Source organism: Salmo salar, chromosome 11, assembly GCF_965601325.2.
Source record: "Salmo salar chromosome 11, fSalSal1, whole genome shotgun sequence".
NCBI lineage: Eukaryota > Metazoa > Chordata > Actinopteri > Salmoniformes > Salmonidae > Salmo > Salmo salar.
The window spans coordinates 38,484,731-38,507,468 of NC_138301.1; the positions used below are offsets into that span (position 1 = coordinate 38,484,731).

The 22,738-nt window shown below is 43.7% G+C and overlaps 1 protein-coding gene across 1 annotated transcript in view; it reads left to right on the forward strand.

Annotated features, from left to right (window-relative positions):
• Window positions 1–17,699, forward strand: part of LOC106593346 (leucine-rich repeat serine/threonine-protein kinase 1) — a 108,164-nt gene extending 90,465 nt beyond the window's left edge. Inside the window, exons 33-38 of the mRNA XM_045689475.2 lie at window positions 2,857–2,973; window positions 6,091–6,288; window positions 6,532–6,746; window positions 10,718–11,206; window positions 12,125–12,226; window positions 16,147–17,699. Of these exons, the coding sequence (XP_045545431.2) occupies window positions 2,857–2,973; window positions 6,091–6,288; window positions 6,532–6,746; window positions 10,718–11,206; window positions 12,125–12,226; window positions 16,147–16,324 (1,299 nt within the window). The 3' untranslated portion in view covers window positions 16,325–17,699. The remainder of the gene's footprint in view (window positions 1–2,856; window positions 2,974–6,090; window positions 6,289–6,531; window positions 6,747–10,717; window positions 11,207–12,124; window positions 12,227–16,146) is intronic.
• The last annotated feature ends 5,039 nt before the right edge of the window (window positions 17,700–22,738 follow it).

Below are 22,738 nucleotides of genomic sequence, written 5' to 3' on the forward strand. Positions count from 1 at the left end.
AACTATGAAATAACACATGAAATCATGTAGTAACCAAAAAAGTGTTAAACAAATCAAAATATGTTTTAGATTTTAGAATCTTCAAAGTAGCCACCCTTTGCCTTGATGACAGCTTTGCACACTCTTGGCATTCTCTCAACCAGCTTCACCTGTAATGTTTTTCCAACAGTCTTGAAGGAGTTCCCACATGCTGAGCACTTGTTGGCTGCTTTTCCTTCACTCTGCGGTCCAACTCATCCCAAACCATCTCAATTGGGTTGAAGTCTGGTTATTGTGGAGGCCAGGTCATCTGATGCAGCACTCCACCACTTTCCTTCTTGGTCAAATAGCCCTTACACAGCCTGGAGGTGTGTTTTGGGTCATTATCTTGTTGAAAAACAAATGATAGTCCCACTAAGCGCAAACCGGATCTTCCTATTGGTGTCCTTTATTCTTTGCAGCAATTCCATCATGAAGGCCTGATTCACGCAGTCTCCTCTGAACAGTTGATGTTGAGATGTGTCTGTTACTTGAACTCTGAGGTGCAATCTGAGGTGCAGTTAATTGTTGATTTCTGAGGCTGGTAACTCTGACCTTATCCTTTGCAGCAGAGGTAACTCTGTGTCTTCCTTTCCTGTGGCAGCCCTCATGAGAGCCAGTTTCATCATAGCGCTTGATGGTTTTTGCGACTGCACTTTATATTTTCCGGATTGACTGACCTTCATGTCTTAAAGTAATGATAGACTGTAATTTCTCTTTGATTATTTGAGCTGTTCTTGCAATAATATGGACTTGGTCTTTTACCAAATAGGGCTATCATCTGTATACCACCCTACCTTGTCACAGCACAACTGATTTGTCTCAAATGCATTAAGAAGGAAAGACATTCAACAAATTAACTTTTAACAAGGCACACCTGTTATTTGAAAAGCATTCCAGGTGACTACCTCATGAAGCTGGTTGAGAGAATGCCAAGAGTGTGCAAAGCTGTCATCAAGGCAAAGGAAGAATATATATTTGAAGAATCTCAAATATAAAATATATTTTGATTTGTTTAACATTTTTTTGATGTCATCACTATTATTCTACAAAGTAGAAAATAGTCAAAAATAAAAAAAACTATGGAATGATTAGGTGTCCAAACTTTTGACTGGTACTGTATGTACAGTATGTTAGAAGTTTACATACACCAGCCAAATACATTTAAACTCAGTTTTTCATAATTCCTGACATTTAATCCTAGTAAAAATTCCCTGTCTTAGGTCAGTTAGGATCACCACTTTATTTTCAGAATGTGAAATGTCAGAATAATAGTAGAGAGAATGATTTATTCATCTTTTATTTTTTTCATCACATTCCCAGTGGGTCAGACATTTACATACACTCAATTAGTATTTGGTAGCATTGCCTTTAAATTGTTTAACTTGGGTCAAACGTTTTGGGTAGCCTTCCACAAGCTTCCCACAATAAGTTGGGTGAATTTTGGCCCATTCCTCCTGACAGAGCTGGTGTAACTGAGTCAGGTTTGCATGCCTCCTTGCTCACACACACTTTTTCAGTTCTGCCCACACATTTTCTATAGGATTGAGGTCAGGGCTTTGTGATGGCCACTCCAATACCTTGACTTTGTTGTCCTTAAGCCATTTTACCACAACTTTGGAAGTATGCTTTGGGTCATTGTCCATTTGGAAGACCCATTTGTGACCAAGCTTTAACTTCCTGACTGATGTCTTGAGATGTTGCTTCAATATATCCATATAATTTTCCCTCATGATGCCATCTATTTTGTGAAGTGCACCAGTCCCTCCTGCAGCAAAGCACCCTCACAACATGATACTGCCACCCCTGTGCTTCACGGTTGGGATGGTGTTCTTCGGCTTGCAAGCCTCCCCCTTTTTCCTCCAAACATAACGATGGTCATTATGGCCAAACAGTTCTATTTTTGTTTCATCAGACCAGAGGACATTTCTCCAAAAAGTACAATATTTGTCCCCATGTGCAGTTGCAAACCGTAGTCTGGCTTTTTTATAGCGGTTTTGGAGCAGTGGCTTCTTTCTTGTTCAGCGGCCTTTCAGGTTATGTCGATATAGGACTCGTTTTACTATGGATATAGATACTTTTGTACCCGTTTCCTCCAGCATCTTCACAAGGTCCTTTGCTGTTGTTCTGGGATTGATTTGCACTTTTAGCTCCAGAGTACGTTCATCTCTAGGAGACAACGCGTCTCCTTCCTGAGTAGTATGATGGCTGCGTGGTCCCATGGTGTTTATACTTGCGTACTATTGTTTGTACAGATGAACGTGGTACCTTCAGGCATTTGAAAATTGCTCCCAAGGATGAACCAGACTTGTGGAGGTCCACAATTTGTTTTCTGAGGTCTTGGCTGATATCTTTAGATTTTCCCATGATGTCAAGCAAAGAGGCACTGAGTTTGAAGGTAGGCCTTGAAATACATCCACAGGTACACCTGCAATTGACTCAAATGATGTCAATTAGTCTATCAGAAGCTTCTAAAGCCATTTTCTGGAATTTTTCACGCTGTTTAAAGGCACCCTCAACTTAGTGTATGTAAACTTCTGACCCACTGGATTTGTGATACAATGAATTATAAGTGAAATAATCTGTCTGTAAACAATTGTTGGAAAAATTACTTGTGTCATGCACAAAGTAGATGTCCTAACCGACTTGCCAAAACTATAGTTTGTTAACAAGAAATGTGTAGAGTGGTTGAAAAACGAGTTTTAATGACACCAACGTTAAGTGTATGTAAAGTTCTGACTTCAACTGTACATGCACGTGTGTGTATTTACTTGTGTGTGTGTGTGTGTGTGTGTGTGTGTGTGTGTGTGTGTGTGTGTGTGTGTGTGTGTGTTCTAGGAGCAGGAAGTGTTCATCTACAGTCTAAAGGAGATGTGTCCACTGAGCCAGCCCCAGAAACAGATCTCCTGTCCTGCTATAGTCACCTGTCTGTTCCCCGTGCCCGCCAGAGACCAGGTAACTCTCCTGTTGTCACCTGTCTGTTCCCCGTGCCCGCCAGTGACCAGGTAACTCTCCTGTTGTCACCTGTCTGTTCCCCTTGCCCGCCAGAGACCAGGTAACTCTCCTGTTGTCACCTGTCTGTTCCCCGTGCCCGCCAGAGACCAGGTAACTCTCCTGTTGTCACCTGTCTGTTCCCCGTGCCCGCCAGTGACCAGGTAACTCTCCTGTTGTCACCTGTCTGTTCCCCGTGCCCGCCAGAGACCAGGTAACTCTCCTGTTATCACCTGTCTGTTCCCCGTGCCCGCCAGAGACCAGGTAACTCTCCTGTTGTCACCTGTCTGTTCCCCTTGCCCGCCAGAGACCAGGTAACTCTCCTGTTGTCACCTGTCTGTTCCCCGTGCCCGCCAGAGACCATGTAACATACTGTACACTACTGCCCTGTATGGTTGTCATGATACCAGTATCACAATAATACCATTCTCTATTTTCCATTGCGAAAAGTTGAAGCAGACTACTATTTGGTCCTTTAGGAACCTTTCTTACAATATTGTGTATAGCTTGGAAAATAAACACATTTGACTCTGGGTGATAACATAATGCTCTTTGTTTCCAAGATTAGGATTGTTTTCCTTTAGAAATGAAATCTGCTTCATGTTTTGTTTCCTTGCCACGAGACTTATCGCGATACTGCTACCATGACAACCCTATCTCAAACCATCTCCTAGACCAGTAGTTCCCTAACCGGTCCACCGGTAACCCCAACAATACACATTGTTGTTGTAGCCCCGGACAACAATACATGATTGCATGGATCTCTGTGAGAAAGAATTATGGGAACCAAACCCATTGTTGGTCCGTCATCTACTAAACCCCAATGTAACCCTGATACACTGGATAATCTGTGTTCTCTAATCTCTGTACTGTAAAGTGTTTATACAGTAACAATACAGCAGTTGATAATAATACGGTACCATCTAACTGCCTCCGAAACCAGCCTATGACTGTTTTCACCGTTTGTAGGGATTTGTTTGCGTTCTGACCATCATTAACTAACTCAGCTACTGTGGTAAAAGAGGTTTTACGGTCCTCTTAACAGTAGAAATGCTAGTCCTCGAGCGGTCCCGCTCTGAGCCAATGGCGCGTCTTTTTCATGTCAACATTCAAACAGTCTAAATCCATTTAATATATGCATCCTGAAAATTTTTCCTTTGGTTGTGTTTATGAAGGTAGCATTAGAATACAAATGTGTATATTTTATAAAGAACATAAGAGCATGTTCATTAGTATATGTTACTGTAGCCTATTTGTAAAGAAAACGAAAAACCACTAACCACACCCATTATAATTTCTATTATGATGTCATTTTGCAGGTCTTAAGAAACATTGAAATAAGAAAATGTATTTCAAAAGAACAGAATAGCATTATTATCTGTTTTATTATGTTACTAGTCTTTTCTTAGTAGCCTGGGCTGTATGCTGCCACGTGTTCATGTGTGGAGTGCATGGAAGTGGTTATTCTTGGTAAAGGTGATATTTTGAAATAGAGCTCATCTCTTTCATTTTGAGCTATTTGGCAAAAATTTGTGTTTTGGAAACCTCAGAATCGTCTCTTTCAGATATTATACAGAAATCAAAATGTCTTACCTGCATATGACTCTGTAGCACGGGTCGGCAACGAGACAGTAAAATCACCAGGAATTCAGCTAAAATTGAGTTTAATTTAGGAAATCTATTCCCAAGTATTTCCAGGAATAAAAGAGACGTGATGGTGTCTCAGTGTAATCAAGGTATGGAATGATTATTTTCAAATACAATCTCTTTTTGGGCTTAGTTGTGGTCATTTGCGGTGCACAAATGATTGTAATAATGTTCTGCCTCCCCGACGATCCGCTCTGACAAAAATCTAGTTGCCTACCCCGACTGTAGGAGGATTTTAAAAGTCACTTTCTGTTGCTGCGTTTCCCTGCCTCTGTATCAATTCCAAGCTGCGCTAGCCCATCTCTTCAAATACAATTTGACCATTGTTAATATTGTCACCCATCAGACTATTGTCAATTTAATCTTGTGTTTAGGCTAACTCTATTATTATGTGTAAAATGTATTTCAATATAGTTTAGGTGTAGTTTAGATGGGCCATCAGCTGTGCTGTGTTAAATATACTTATTTAGGAAAAGTCAATGGCCAAGTCATTTAAAAATGTAAATTAGTTTTGTGTCAACATGACGCTTTCGGTGCCTCTAGTGATAAACAGGAGCACTGCCTGTTTGCCCCCTCACCTCCCCTTCTCCGTCCCCCTTCACCACCCCTCTCCCTAGACCCTCAGCCCTTTGAAGTGTCCTGTGCCTGGGGTAGTCCAGGTGTTGAGGCTGACCTAGCGGAGCCTGCTGTCTGTCTGGGGATAAGGAGCAAAAGGCTCTCTCACATTATACCTGCAAGGCACTTTGATTTGCTTGCCACGAAGAAGGGGCGAAGAAGTGTTGGATAGTTCGATTTGTTTGAACTTTGACAGAGGCAACACCCCCAAAGTACCATAGCTCTTTAACATATTTCTGACACGTCGGCTGTTCAGGGTGTTACACTGCAGACGTGGAGCCCTCTGATCTTTCCCTCCTTCCCAGAAACCCATCCTCCACTGAAGTCAGCTGTACAGGTAGAACAGTCAGGCCCCGCTGTAGGACAACAGTAGAACAACAGCTGGTAGTTGCTAGGGGGACTGCGAGGTCGTGGGAGGAACAACTCTGGGGAAAACATTCTACAGTGACACTGAGCCGCTGACCTGGTTGTATGACATGTAAATATGTGTCGGGAATGACGAACGCTATCAAACGCATATTTACACTTAAATTAGAAGACCGTACAGTAGATTGATTTACTGGTTGTATTATTTACTGTAGCAGTGCATGCGAGAGTCTTTTTACTGCCCCGCTCTCTATTTTAACTTGGCAACAAGAATGTTTTCACCACCATTCATGCTTTTCATCTAGTCTTCAGTCTTTATCAAGGTTTGGATGTGTTGTTGATATCTTTACTATCTCTGTCTCTCTCGCTCCCTCTCCATGTCCCTTCAACCACTCTCCACTCCGTATACACCCCCCCCCAACCTAACATTCTGGTCTCCTCCCACCCATGCAGACCCAGGCGTGTGTCTTCATGGGGATGTCAGACGGTCTGGTGGCAGTGTACTCCCTAATGGATGACATGCCTGTAGAAGGAGAGACCTACCTGTGTTCTCACACCCTCAATACGACCATGTTTGGGATGGAGGACTCTGACCCCAGACAGAGACCCTACCCAGTCAGGAGCATGGTCCTGGTCCACAGTGGATCCCAGGTTGGAATAGATATATCAATATACCACGATATGCCGATAGATACATTTTGATATATCTATCTAGATATTCTGATATATTTCAATATACCTGTATACCACAAGGTCAAATGATGAAATAGTAAATAATTGTATACAGTAGTGAAATACCGGTAACCTCATTACAATATTACTGTGTTAAACTCTGGTAATATAAATGGTTATCATAAAGTGTAAATCTTATCTCCACCTTGCTCTTCCTCCCAGCTGTGGTACTCCCATGGTCCAGGCCTGCTGGTGATTGACTGCCGGACCCTCCAGGCGGTGCGTCGTCTGGACCCCTACGACCCACCATCCTCCATACAGGCCCTGGCCTCCAGCCCCTGTCTGTGGGGGGATGAGGCGGTGTGGACCCTGGACGACCACACCAACACCCTGCAGATGTACCACGCTGCCACCTACCAGCTCTGTGCCACGTACAGGTGTGTGAGACGTGAGTGGGTGGGGTGAGGTAGTGTTACACTAATGGGTAGAACACAGCTATAGGATACGCTGGTGGTAGGTAGAACACAGTTATAGGATACGCTGGTGGTAGGTAGAACACAGCTATAAGATACGCTGGTGGTAGGTAGAACACAGCTATAGGATACGCTGGTGGTAGGTAGAACACAGCTATAGGATACGCTGGTGGTAGGTAGAACACAGCTATAGGATACGCTGGTGGTAGGTAGGACACAGCTATAAGATACGCTGGTGGTAGGTAGGACACAGCTATAGGATACGCTGGTGGTAGGTAGAACACAGCTATAGAATACGCTGGTGGTAGGTAGGACACAGCTATAGGATACGCTGGTGGTAGGTAGGACACAGCTATAGGATACGCTGGTGGTAGGTAGAACACAGCTATAGGATACGCTGGTGGTAGGTAGAACACAGCTATAGGATACGCTAGTGGTAGGTAGAACACAGCTATAGGATACGCTGGTGGTAGGTAGGACACAGCTATAGGATACGCTGGTGGTAGGTAGAACACAGCTATAGGATACGCTGGTGGTAGGTAGGACACAGCTATAGGATACGCTGGTGGTAGGTAGAACACAGCTATAGGATACGCTGGTGGTAGGTAGAACACAGCTATAGGATACGCTGGTGGTAGGTAGAACACAGCTATAGGATACGCTGGTGGTAGGTAGAACACAGCTATAGGATACGCTGGTGGTAGGTAGGACACAGCTATAGGATACGCTGGTGGTAGGTAGGACACAGCTATAGGATACGCTGGTGGTAGGTAGAACACAGCTATAGGATACGCTGGTGGTAGGTAGGACACAGCTATAGGATACGCTGGTGGTAGGTAGAACACAGCTATAAGATACGCTGGTGGTAGGTAGAACACAGCTATAGGATACGCTGGTGGTAGGTAGGACACAGCTATAGGATACGCTAGTGGTAGGTAGAACACAGCTATAGAATACGCTGGTGGTAGGTAGGACACAGCTATAGGATACGCTGGTGGTAGGTAGGACACAGCTATAGGATACGCTGGTGGTAGGTAGAACACAGCTATAGGATACGCTGGTGGTAGGTAGGACACAGCTATAGGATACGCTGGTGGTAGGTAGGACACAGCTATAGGATACGCTGGTGGTAGGTAGAACACAGCTATAGGATACGCTGGTGGTAGGTAGGACACAGCTATAGGATACGCTGGTGGTAGGTAGGACACAGCTATAGGATACGCTGGTGGTAGGTAGAACACAGCTATAGGATACGTTGGTGGTAGGTAGGACACAGCTATAGGATACGCTGGTGGTAGGTAGGACACAACTATAGGATACGCTAGTGGTAGGTAGGACACAGCTATAAGATACGCTGGTGGTATGTAGGACACAGCTATAGGCTACGTTGGTGGTAGGTAGAACACAGCTATAGGATACGCTGGTGGTAGGTAGGACACAGCTATAAGATACGCTGGTGGTAGGTAGGACACAGCTATAGGATACGTTGGTGGTAGGTAGGACACAGCTATAAGATACGCTGGTGGTAGGTAGGACACAGCTATAAGATACGCTGGTGGTAGGTAGGACACAGCTATAAGATACGCTGGTGGTAGGTAGGACACAGCTATAGGATACGCTGGTGGTAGGTAGGACACAGCTATAAGATACGCTGGTGGTAGGTAGGACACAGCTATAAGATACGCTGGTGGTATGTAGGACACAGCTATAGGATACGCTGGTGGTAGATTGGGTGAGTGAGTGGTGATGGTGACTGGAGAGGGCTTTGACTGATAGGAAAGATATTCAAACTTGACTTTAGAACACCATGGCCCATAAAACCTAATGTCTTGTGTAGTTAACCAACTAAACTAACATTATATAGTATACTATACTAACTAAAAAGGGACTTAGGAAATAAAAAGAAGGAGAAACTACACTATGAAACAAAGATAAATGACAAAGAATGATAGTAAAAAGCTTTTGATCACCTTAAATTATATTTTGGGAAAAAAGGCAAACTCAGCTCCATCATTCATTCAATCAGATGGCTCATTTATCACATAACCAACTGATATTGCCAACTACTTTAATAATTTTTTCATTGGCAAGATTAGCAAATTTAGGCATGACATTCCAGCAACAAACGCTGACACTTCACATCCAAGTATATCTAACCAAATTATGAAAAAGACAAGCATTGTTATTTTGAATTCCATAAAGTGAGTGTGGAAGAGGTGAAATAATGATTATTGTCTATCAACAATGATAACCCACCAGGGTCTGATAACTTGGATGGAAAAGTACTGAGGATAATAGCAGACGATATTGCCCCTCCTATTTGCTATATTTTCAATTTATCCCTACTAGAAACTGTGTGCCCCCAGGCTTGGAGGGAAGCAAAAGTCATGTATAGAATAGTGAAGCCCTCTTTACTTGCTCAAAAAGCCGACCAAACAGCCCGTTACCAACCCTTAGTAAACTTTTGGAAAAAATTGTGTTTGACCAGATATAATGCTATTTTACAGTAAACTAATTGACAACACACTTTCAGTATGCTTATAAGGAAGGACATTCAACAAGCACAGCACTTACACAAATGACTGATGATTGGCTGAGAGAAATTGATGATAAAAATATTGTGGGGGCTGTTTTGTTAGACTTCAGTGCATTATCGATCATAGTCTGCTGCTGGAAAATTGTATGTGTTATGGCTTTACACCCCCTGCTATATTGTGGATAAAGAGTTACCTGTCTAACAGAACACAGAGGGTGTTCTTTAATGGAAGCCTCTCCAACATAACCTAGGTAGAATCAGGAATTCCCCAGGGCAGCTGTCTAGGGCCCTAACTTTTTTCAATCTTTACTAATGACATGAGTAAAGCCAGTGTGTCTATGTATGTGGATGAATCAACACTATACATGTCAGCTATTAGTTTCAGAGTGGTTGGCAAGGAATAAGTTAGTCGTAAATATTTCTAAAATTAAAGGCATTGTATTTGGGACAAATCATTCACTAAACCTCAATTAAACCTTGTAATAAATAATGTGGAAATTGAGCAAGTTGGGGGGACTAAACTAATACTATTACTGGATTGTCATTGTCATGGTCAAAACATATTGATACAACAGTAGCTAAGATGGAGACCTTAACAGCACTATCAACAAGGTAGGTCCTAGAGGCCCTAGTGTTGTTGCACCTGGACTACTGTTCAGTCATGTGGTTAGGTGTCACAAAGAGGGACTTAGGAAAATTGCAATTGGCTCAGAACAGGGCAGCACGGCTAGCTCTTGGATGTACACAGAGAGCTAATATTAATAATATGCATGTCAATCTCTCCTGGCTCAAAGTGGAGGAGAGATTGACTTCATCATTACTTGTATTTATGAGAGGTATGGACATGTTGAATGCACCGAGCTGTCTGTCTAAACTACTGGCACACAGCTAGGACACCCATGCATACCCCACAGGACATGCCACAAGAGGTTTCTTCACAGTCCCCAAGTCCAGAACAGACTATGGGAGGCGCACAGTACTACATAGTGCCATGACTACATGGAACTCTATTCCACATCAAGTAACTTGATTAAAAAAACTGATAAAAATATACCTTATGGAACAGCGGGGACTGTGAAGCAACATAAACATAGCCACAGACACATGCATACACACACAATAAAATATGCACTATAGACACATGGATTTAGAACTGTAGATATGTGCTAGTGGTGGAGTAGGGGGCTGAGGGCACACAGTGTGCTGTGAAATCTGTGAAATGTATTGTCGTGTTTTTAAAATTGTATAAACTGCCTTCATTTTTTGGACCCCAGGAAGAGTCAGCAGCTAATGGGGATCCATAATAAATACAAATACACAGCCAAGACACAATTTCACTATGCAACAGACCATGTGACCAATACATACACATAATACAAATGTCATTTCGTCATTCCAGCTGTGGAGACGCCAACCCTCTCCGGGACGTGTTCACTGTACAGCGACCTGCAGGGGTTACCATGGCTACTAGTCCTGACCTTGACTCAAAGAGGAAGAGTCTAGATGAGGAGGAGGAGGAGGAGTGTCCTAACGGCAAAGTGACGCTGATCTACAGCGAGGAAGCGGGGACTCAGATCATCCAGCACCAGGATTCGTTGACGGACTACTGCTCCATGTCCTCTGACTCCACCCCTTCGGTGGGATTTGACCGATCCGGCCCCTTGTCAGAGCCGCTGGGATTGGACAGATCCAGTTCCTGCGCGCTCAGCTCATTGGCTAGTTCCAGCAGTTTGCCTTTTTCCAATGAGGAGGAAGAGAGGCCTCAGGACCACCCAGACGACCCTGACCCTGTAGTGAACTCTGACCCCACCACAACCTTTACCACCACTCCCCCCCACCTGCAGGCCCTCACTGTGCTGGCTGTCAATGGAACCCTTTGGATCCCCAGGTACCCACAATGCTACACACACAAACCCAGCATGTCACACTGTCATACAACAGACTTAGGGGTCGGGTTCCAAGTCCTATTTTTTTGCAGTCAAGAAAAGATTGCTATACCATATTTAGGTGGTTCCTGAGACGTTAACACTCCTCCAGGCGTTGTGAGATCTGATACTGCAACACATTTCCATCTGGTCTGTCTGGTCCTACTCCAATCTGTTTTGGATGTAAGCACTAGTTGTTATTTAGGGGAAGTTGTGTTTCCATAGCTCGGGCTGACACTGAACACTTGTGAAGAGCAGTATCAACACCCACTGAAATATCTGAACGGTTCCTTTTGTGAAGGAAAATGTTTTTTAGAAAAGGCCCAAATGGCCCAGTCTGGTGCCAGGTCAGGGTCTTTTTCTGGCCCAGAGTAGACTTGTTTTGGGCCAGGCTTCAGAGGGTGAAACACTAAGGTCTATGTCTTTAGGCCAAACATGGGTAAAGTCTAATGGTGGAAATATGCCAACAGATGGAACTTAGGTCTGTCCTCAAATCACAATTTAGAGTTTTGAATAAGGTTTGTCATTTACAAAATAGTATTCAACTAAACCAGTATGTCAAACATTAAAAAAAAAAATGTGCAAAGTAACCATGATTGCTAACGTTAGTTGTAGTGCTAGTCAGCTATAGCTTGTTCTCTAACTTTCTAGTAAATGGTGAGCCAATATATTTTATCAGGGCTTTGTCTTGTCCCTCTGCAGCAGACACGTTGTGGGCTTCTTTGTCATTATTGAGCCAATACTCGAATCAGTAAGAAGTGATTTGAATCAGAGTATAATTAGAATCTATGAGTATAATCTATGTGGTCAGCCCCACTGAAACACGACCTATTAGACTCTGCCAACAACAGATCTTTAGTCACTACTGTGTTGTGTTCCAGGAGCGGTGGTGACGTGATGGTGATCGAGGTCCAGCGGCAGACAGGACAGCTCAGGGGGCGTGTCATCGCTGTGCTCTGCCCCCCTGGAACTTCCTCTTACGGGTGAGGTCATATCCTGTCAGGAAGGCTGTTTCTCAATAGTCTAAAGGGACAGTTGAGATGCATCCATTATTTTTGATAGCCAGTGAGGTGTGTAGACTCTGTCCAATCATCTTCCACCATGCTGATGGATCAGCCAGTTACAAATCCACTCCTAGCCCCACCCCCTAGACAATGCTTTTAAATCTGAGAAGTGTAGATAGGTTTTGTGAATATGGTAATAACCCTCCCTTGCCCTCTGATAGGCTAGGTCAGGGCTGCCTTCTTGGAGCTCTACCGTCCTGCAGGGTTTCAGTCCAACCATTATTTAGCACACCAAGACCTTAACTAGCTGAATCAGGTATGTCAGGTTAGGGCTGGACTGAAAACCTACAGGACGGTAGATCTCCAGGAATAGGGTTGAGCATAATGGCCTAAATGGTATTTCCTTTGGGATCCATAGGAAGTACCCCAAAAAAAAGCAGGTATCCCATTCCTAGCCTTCGAGGGCCACAGTGTCTGTTGTCTACAGCTTCTCCTTCAGTAATAGTCTTTACACCCTGCCGAGCAGAGCCGTACTGGGCTGGCCTGGTTACGTATCCACCATAGTAGCTGTAACCGTGCTGGAAAAGACTGTCTGAGCCAGCACACTTCCGTTGGGCTCGGCACGATAGTGTGAGATATAGAACTGATCTAGAGCTGGGAAGCCAGTTGTGTGGCTGTGTGTCCTGTCTGGCCGGTCCATGGCCTTAATGACAAAGGTGTATAATTACCCCCATGTACTTACCATAAATGCCTCATTTGATTTTGCGGTATTGTACAATGCTTTCCGTTGCTCTTTTTTTTGTGTCGTCATTAGCACAATATACATGATCCCAATTCTAGCTCCAAAGACAGCGTCAATTTGAAAAAAATGAAAAAGTAGATTGTGCTGATTTATATTGAACCATGTCGCGCGCCGTAGTTTAAAGCCTGGATAGTGCTCAAACGATGATGTCATATCGGAATTCTTCAATATTTTTTGCACCTTCGCCATTGTCCGGGAAGCAGAACAGCAACCCTCCATGCTCCAGGAGTGCAGTTGAAGACACCTGCTGTAAACTATAGTCACTTTCAAATAGATTGCACCACCCAAAGTATCCCCAATGCAATTATAACATCCAACAAAACAGTGTGGGAAAGTGCTCCGTTGATTAACCCATTACAGTCTAAGCCCTGTCTAAGCCGGGGGAAGAGGGGGTGGGGGTTCTACTAAGCTATATGGAATTGTTTTAAGAAGGGCATACCAAGGATCATTTAGCTATTTGATTTAGAATTTTAATACAGGGCAATGTCTTTCTACCGTAACACCGGCGCATTGCCCCGTCCAAGCCATGGGATGCATCCCAAATGGCACCCTTTGCTCTATAGAGTGCACTACTTTTGACCAGAACACCTATGGGCCCTATGTAGGGCATGGGGTTCCATTTGGGATTCAGCCATGGTGTTAACAGTGAAAAACAGGCCTCATTCCAGACCTGTGGAGTGTGGGACCTCTTTATCTGCTGTAGCAAAGTAGGCCAGCAGAACTGTCTGGCTACATCCCAAATGGAACCCTAGTCCATATGTAGTAGCACCCTGTTCCCTATGTAGTGCCCTGGTCAAAAGTATTGCACTACATAGGGAATAAGGTGCAATTTGGAATGTACACACTTTCTGGCACAGCAAGAAAAGGAGCTGGAGATTAATTTGCTGATTCAGCTTCAATAAAGACCCAGCAGAGATCCCTCATCATGTGCTTAACGGGGTTTTTCCCCACTCTGTAATTATTCCTATAAACGTCCCAGCAGCTGTTTTAGCTACAGCAGAAGAGGACTTCTGTCTAAAGTGCATGCGTGTACGTGTGTCAGTGTGCGTGCGTGAGGTTTTAGCAGCAGGCAATGAAAGGGCCACCCAAAGCCGAGGTCCTTAATAAGCAGTGGTTGTCAGGGGGTTAGTGCTATCTGGGATCCTTTGGACATCCTTAACCCCTACCCAATCCCTAACTTTAACAATAACATTAACCCTTACGTTAACCATTTAAATTTCAACATCAATAGGGTGACGTCAGATCCCGTTTAGTCTAGTAGCACCAGGGACAGGTTGAGGTCAGGCCATAGGGTCGCAGGAAGACAGGAAAGGCTGTGAGAAACACGCTGGAGATTCTGGGCTTGTTTCACATCGAATGTAGACTGACTGACTGATCTACAAATCATAATGACTAGTTATTTAGGATACAAGGTGATTTGTAGATCAGTCAGTCAAATCTACAAATCACCTTGCATCCTAAATAACTAGTCATTATGATTTGTAGATCAATCAGTCACAATTACCCACAATGCACCACATATGTAATGCTATCAAACACGGTCTCTGTTTATCAATTTCATCCCATTTGAAACAAACTACAACTTATAAAGGCTTTATAGGGCAGGAAAGTCTTCATTTTCTATGGCGACACCGCTAACAAATGACTGTTCTGTCTAAGTGAGACTTTTCTGGGTGTGTGTGTGCTTGTGTGCTTGCGTGCCGTTGTGTGTGTTTGTGTGTGTGTGACAGGGGGGAAAATATATTTCAATACAAAATACCTTTACCCCATAGTGGTTTTATGCTCACCTATGTTTGTAACCATCAGTGTTGTAGATTACATGTAACCATCAGTGTTGTAGATTACATGTAACCATCAGTATTGTAGATTACATGTAACCATCAGTGTTGTAGATTACATGGAACCATCAGTGTTGTAGATTACATGGAACCATCAGTGTTGTAGATTGCATGGAACCGTCAGTGTTGTAGATTGCATGGAACCGTCAGTGTTGTAGATTACATGGAACCGTCAGTGTTGTAGATTACATGGAACCGTCAGTGTTGTAGATTACATGGAACCATCAGTGTTGTAGATTACATGGAACCATCAGTGTTGTAGATTACATGGAACCGTCAGTGTTGTAGATTGCATGGAACCGTCAGTGTTGTAGATTGCATGGAACCGTCAGTGTTGTAGATTGCATGGAACCGTCAGTGTTGTAGATTGCATGGAACCGTCAGTGTTGTAGATTACATGGAACCGTCAGTGTTGTAGATTACATGGAACCGTCAGTGTTGTAGATTACATGGAACCGTCAGTGTTGTAGATTACATGGAACCGTCAGTGTTGTAGATTACATGGAACCGTCAGTGTTGTAGATTGCATGGAACCGTCAGTGTTGTAGATTAACCGTCAGTGTTGTAGATTACATGGAACCGTCAGTGTTGTAGATTACATGGAACCGTCAGTGTTGTAGATTGCATGGAACCGTCAGTGTTGTAGATTGCATGGAACCGTCAGTGTTGTAGATTGCATGGAACCGTCAGTGTTGTAGATTGCAGTGCATATCAGAGAGGATGATGGTAGTCTTGGTGAGCTACAACACATGAAACAACAGTGGCAGGAAGATAATATGGGGGTGTGTATATGATGCATGGTTAAGCACGCAACACGGCAACAAGCTATTTGGAAGCATTGCCTCTTCCCAGAGTGTTTGTCATGTCCTACATAAATCAGGAGTGGGATGAGGTATGATTTACCTGTTTGTGTCATTTCTGGAAAGTATGTATTAACCTGTCGATGGCACTTTAAACCCTGATCTAAGATTTAGAGTTAAAGTCAGGTTTTAGGGAAGGTAAGTTCATCCTAGATGTGTGCCTAAGGGCACCTCCTACCTGGAGGTATAAATCCTATGTAAACAGGGTGTTGTGTGTACTCCTCAGTAACCTTCCAGGGAACCTCTTCTCAGTAAAGCCGGGCTACTTATAGGAAGAATCCACACATACTCATTTCAATGTTTAACTCGCTCTTTCCCTCCTCCCTATCTCACCCTTCTCTCTTTCTATCCCTCTTCCCCCTCTCTCGCTCTTTACCCCCCTCTCTCTCTCTCTCTCAGGACCCTGGAGGAGGCCGCACTGGTGGCAAAGGACACGGTTGTGTGTGGCTTTCGCAACGAAAATAGGGCCTGGTGCCTGTGTGTCTGGCGGGGCTGGGGCCCCCGTGAGCTAGATGTCTTTTACCAGTCCTACGAGGAGCTGGGGAGGCTGGAGACTAGCATGAGGAAAAGAAGGTAGCTGTTGTACTGCACCGGCCGCACTGTCCCAGGCAGGGGCTAGCAGTCACAGAATCATAGCTCTCTGTGTGAGAGTGGGAGAGAGAGAGAGCGAGAGAGAGAGGAGAGGGAGAGAGAGAGGGAGAGAGAGTGTGTCGAGAGACCTCGGCCAGGGGGAGTACACATTCACAGGCCCCCAGTGTTCAGAGCAGGGGGCCGCGGAGCTCTGGCATCAGAGTGACGTGGAGAGGAGAGGAGGGGTGAGGAAGATGGTGAAGCAAAAGAGAGGACAGGACAGGAGAGATTGGGATATGTTGAGAGGAGACTCAGGGAAGGGGGGGAAGGATGCCTCATCCTGTCATATCTTGGGCCCAAACCCCCAGAGACCAGGTCAAAAGCCCCTGTGTGCCCCCAACACACCCCACACTTCCCCCTCTGGAGCATCACTAAGATGGATTGACTACCAGTTAAACCTGAGCCTGAGGATGAAGATAGAAGGGACTAGGGTTGCAATTTTCCGGTAACTACCAAAATTACCAGGTTTTCCAGAAATCTAGTTGGAAGACTCCCGAAATCGGGAGGGATTAAGCAGGAAATCCAGAATCTACCAACCAAGATTTCTGGAAAACCTGGGGATTTTGGGAAGGTTACTGGAGTTTTGCAACCCTAAAACGGATGGTAGGACAAAACGGGCCATAAAGACACGTGTCCCAGATCTACTGAACACTGACAGAGTACTCACTTCACAGGACAGTGGAACGTAACACTCAACTGGGTCGTGTGTGTGTGTGTGTGTGTGTGTGTGTGTGTGTGTGTGTGTGTGTGTGTGTGTGTGTGTGTGTGTGTGTGTGATATGAGTAAACAACACCGTAAGGACACAGCAGAAAGGTCTCATTATAGAGACTGGGACTGTCTCTAAACCAATGACACTCTCTCCTATACCAATCTCTCATACTAGCTCAGATGTTCATTAGATTTTAAACATGTTCTGCTACTGGGCTAAACTCTGACTTGTGCATGTAACAAAAATGTACACAAAAGTCAGGGTTACCTATGTGTAGGATTTTGCCCTTCGGTTTGATGCCCATCAGTTTTACTTCAAGTGTTGGCGCTTGAAGTTGCCAGTACTTTATTGTGTATTGAGGCAGCATCCCAAATGGCACCCTATTCCCTTCATAGTGCACTATGGGCCCTGGTCAAAAGTAGTGCACTGAATAGGGTTCCATTTGGGACATCCAGTGTGTTGATACCAACATGGGAGGGTTTGCTAACTTCACTGCTGTGTCAGTGAGATGGTGTTAATTTATGGTGTAATATGTTCAAATCCTCTTCAGTGTAAATATACTGTATTGTGTATATACTGTACGACCATGAATAAACTTCTTATAATAGTAGAAGTCTGTGTTGAATGGAAGTTTATTGACCTCGTATCCAACCTGCCTGCTGTGTCTATCAAATGTTCTCAACAAAATGTTGCTTGTAAGAGACTTGCCTGCATCACCCAATCTCATACATTTGAGTATCTTCTCCTTCTCTCCCAATCTCTCTCTCCCTCTCTCCTTCTCCCCCTCTCCTCTCCCCCCCCCCCCCCCTCAATATGGGGAGAGAGAAGTAGGGGGCAGGTAAGTTCTAACACAGCCTTGCTGTAACCTGACCCCTGACCCTGACCGCTGATGTGGAATGAGGGATGAGAGGATGGAGGGAGGGATGATGGATTAATGAAGGGAGTGCTGACAGGGGCCCCACCTGGACGGAGGAATACAGGGTGCTTGTACCATATTATGGCACAAGCTGCCAGGTATTACATACACACACATACACACAAAATATTGAACCTACACAAACACACACCAGTGAACCACATGCACACACCATTGAACCTTTACACACACACACACACACACACACACACACACACACACACACACACACACACACACACACACACACGGTATGCAACTCTGGACAACATGTATGCATAGAATGGTAAATACAACCTCCTAGAAAACATAATATTGTTTGAAAACCAATGAAGCATATCAGATCAGGAATCTAACCCAGATCAAATCTCTAACGTACTGAATAAAGCTTCACGGATCATCAAGAGGCAGTACCTACCTGTCTTTCTCACTTCAGAGCGACCCTGGCCTGAACAGAAGCTACAGTACTGATGGAGCTTTTCTTCAATTTGCTCGCAACACCATTTCGTAAACAAGATGACCGTCTCTGCCAAGGGCTTACTTAGCCCAAAACATGGTGGCACAGAGAAAAACCATGAATGTTGCTCTTGTCATCTAAAAACACTTGGCAGTCTGTTGCCCTGATATGAATTGGTTTCACTCAAATGTCGGGGTGTCCTCCCGCAACCTCTGGGCCTTGTATACACATGGTCCATAACACATCTGACGTAGCGGCGATAATACATCCTAGAGTTTTTCTGTACAAAATTCCAACCGCTGTGGCGATATACACAATTGTGTAAAAGGTTTTTTGCAGACAAACTGCGCTGTATCACTAAAATATCCATTGCATCCCTTCCATTGTCAAATGTGTTACGCAACCTCGGTGTGTATGGGGCCTCTGAGCTTAACAGTAACTTATGGTTTGCTCCAACACACCTCTTCCCCTAACAGATGAGCCCATAAGCACCGAATAGCCTACCTCTACTAACACACTTTATCGCTTGCTTTGCTTTTAGATTTGGCCTGGACTCAGTTACTCATAAAGTGCAATCTTTAGTAGCCTACAGTTTTACACAGAATAGGGTGAAGTTCCCTCTAGATGCTGATCTTGGGTCAGTTTTGCATTTTCCCCACTAAATGATTAAGGTTAGGACTGGGGGAGAGGAATCTGATCCTAGATCTGTCCCTAGGGGAAACTTCACGACAGAGCCTTTTACACAGTACATTGCTAGTATTTTAACCTGGGTTAAGGGCTTACAGTGGCTTGCGAAAGTATTCACCCCCCTTGGCATTTTTCCTTTTTTGTTGCCTTACAACCTGGAATTGAAATTGCTTTTTGGGGGGTTTGCATTTCATTTACACAACATGCCTACCACTTTGAAGATGAAAAATATTTGTTTATTGTGAAACAAACAAGAAATAAGTTAAAAAAACAGAACTTGAGCGTGCATAACTATTCACCCCCCCAAGTCAACACTTTGTAGAGCCACCTTACAGCTGCAAGTCTCTTGGGGTTTGTCTCTATTAGCTTGGCACATCTAGCCACTGGGATTTTTGCCCATTCTTCAAGGCAAAACTGCTCCAGCTCCTTCAAGTTGGATGGGTTCTGCTGGTGTACAGCAATCTTTAAGTCATACCACAGATTCTCAATTGGATTGAGGTCTGGGCTTTGACTAGGCCATTCCAAGACATTTAAATGTTTCCCTTTAAACCACTCGAGTGTTGCTATAGCAGTATGCTTAGGGTCATTATCCTGCTAGAAGGTGAACCTCCGTCCCAGTCTCAAATCTCTGGAAGACTGAAACAGGTTTCCCTAAGAATATCCCTGTATTTAGCGCCATCCATCAATTCTGACCAGTTTCCCAGTCCCTGCCGATGAAAAATATCCCCACAGCATGATGTTGCCACCACTATGCTTCAATGTGGGGATGGTGTTCTCGGGGTGATGCGAGGTGTTGTGTTTGCTCCAGACATAGCGTTTTCCTTGATGGCCAAAAAGCTACATTTTAGTCTCATCTGATCAGAGGACCTTCTTCCATATATTTGGGGAGTCTCCCACATGCCTTTTTGCAAACACCAAACATGTTTGCTTATTTTTTTTCTTTAAGCAATGGCTTTTTTTCTGGCTACTCTTCCATAAAGCCCAGCTCTGTGGAGTGTACGGCTTAAAGTGGTCCTATGGACAGATACTCCAATCTCTGCTGTGGAGCTTTGCAGCTCCTTCAGGGTTATCTTTGGTCTCTTTGTTGCCTCTCTGATTAATGCCCTCCTTGCCTGGTCCGTGGGGTTTGGTGGGCATCCCTCTCTTGGCAGGTTTGTTGTGGTGCCATATTCTTTCAATTTTTTTAATGGATTTAATGGTGCTCTGTGGGATGTTCAAAGTTTCAGATATTTTTTTTATAGCCCAACCCTGATCTGTACATCTCCACAACTTTGTCCCTGACCTGTTTGGAGAGCTCCTTGGTCTTCATGGTGTCCCTTGCTTGGTGGTGTTGCAGACTCTGGGGCCTTTCAGAACAGGTGTATATATACTGAGATCATGTGACACTTAGATTGCACACAGGTGGACTTTATTTAACGAAATGTGTGAAAGTAATTGGTTGCACCAGATCTTATTTAGGGGCTTCATAGCAAAGGGGGTGAATACATATGCACGCACCACTTTTCTGTTTTTCATTTTTTTGAATTTTTCAAAACAAGTAATTTTTTTCATTTCACTTCACAATTTGAGCTATTTTGTGTATGTCCATTATATGAAATCCAAATATAAATCAATTTAAATGACAGGTTGTAATGCAACAAAATAGGAAAAACGCTAAGGGGGATGAATACTTTTGCAAGGCACTGTATGTTAAGGATAGCAACAACCGAAGTAACAGGGGCACTGCGTTCATCCACCTCTGGCCTGCTCGCCTCCCTACCTCTGAGGAAGCACAGTTCCCGCTCAGCCCAGTCAAAACTGTTCGCTGCTCTGGCACCCCAATGGTGGAACAAGCTCCCTCACGACGCCAGGACAGCGGAGTCAATCACCACCTTCCGGAGACACCTGAAACCCCACCTCTTTAAGGAATACCTGGGATAGGATAAAGTAATCCTTCTAACCCCCCCCCCCCCCCCCTTAAAAGATTTAGATGCACTATTGTAAAGTGGTTGTTCCACTGGATATTATAAGGTGAATGCACCAATTTGTAAGTCGCTCTGGATAAGAGCGTCTGCTAAATGACTTAAATGTAAATGTTAAATGTAACAGGCTAAGTGGAAATCCCCTAGCCTGCATAACGTTAGACCCCTGCCACAAGCTGTTTCAATGGGAAAGATTGGCACCATCTAATTACATGAAATGTTGGGAAACCTTCAACATTAATCAGTTTATCAGGTAGTCAGACAGAAGAGGGCAGTGTAGAATCCTATACTGATCTAATCTCCAGTCAGTCAAACAGCTCTACTTCTGAATTAAATACACATGGGTCGTGTTCATAAGAGCACAGAAAAACGTTTCTAAATGCATTGCAAGGGAAAATGAAAATGAGGGTTTGTTATTGGACAAGTTCAGGTAATACCTCCGTTTCACTCTGTTTCTGAGTGTTTTTTTCTGTTCCTTCCGGATCAGTTTTGCCTTTTCAGATCACAATGAATAAGACTGGGAGGACCTGATCCTAGATCAGCACTCCTACTTTGAGACACTTTGGGGCTAATTCTGACCTAAGTTAAGGATCCGCCCCTTTTTTCAATTTTTCAACCAAAATGACATACCCAAATCTAACTGCCATTAGCTCAGGCCCTGAAGCAAGGATATGCATATTCTTGGTAGCGTTTGAAAGGAAACACTTTGAAGTTTGTGGAAATGTGAAAGGAATGTAGGAGAATATAACACAATAGATCTGGTAGAAGATAATACAAAGAAAAAAACAACCGTTCTTTTGTATTTTTTTTGTACCATCTTTGAAATGCAAAAGAAAGGCCATAATGTATTATTCCAGCCAAGGTGCAGTTTAGTACTAGCTACAGTAAATTGGACAGTGCAGTTAGATTAACAAGAATTTAAGCTTTCTGCCAATATCAGAAGTTTTAACTAAATAAGGTTAAATAAAGTAAGGTTAAATAAAGTAAGGTGAACTAAAGTAAGGTGAACTAAATAAGGTTAAATAAAGTAAAGTTTAACTAAAGTAAGGTGAACTAAATAAGGTTAAATAAAGTAAAGTTTAACTAAAGTAAGGTGAACTAAAGTAAGGTGAACTAAAGTAAGGTTAACTAAACAAATATAAACTATAGAATAAAGATGGTTTTAACACATGGAAACAGAATTCACAAAGTGAAGACATGTAAAAAAAGAGTTTCTTTAAAGAGGAATTGATGGATTTTCCACCGCATTGTTCTCTGTGTGAGTTTCAGTAATGCCTCGTCTCCAAAAGACTTTCTCCATGAGAGAGAGAAACGGCTTGAATAAAAGGTAAGGTCAGAGAAAGGTAGAGAGAGCAGGAGATAAAGAGAAAACAAGAGAGACAGACAGGGTTAAAGAAAAAGGGAAAGAGAAAAGGAGAGAGAACAAAAGAGACAGACAAAGAAAGACAAGAGTGAGAGGAAAGAGAGAGAAGGGGAGGCAGAAAGTTGAATGATGGTACAATTAGGGTGGACAGGATGGAAATGGAACACTTATGCCTGGTGAATGGATGTGCTGAGAATTTTAAGGCTCTTCAAGACTCTCCAGGGGCCCTAGTTGATTCCAGGGCTCTGGGGTAATGGGATAGACTAGA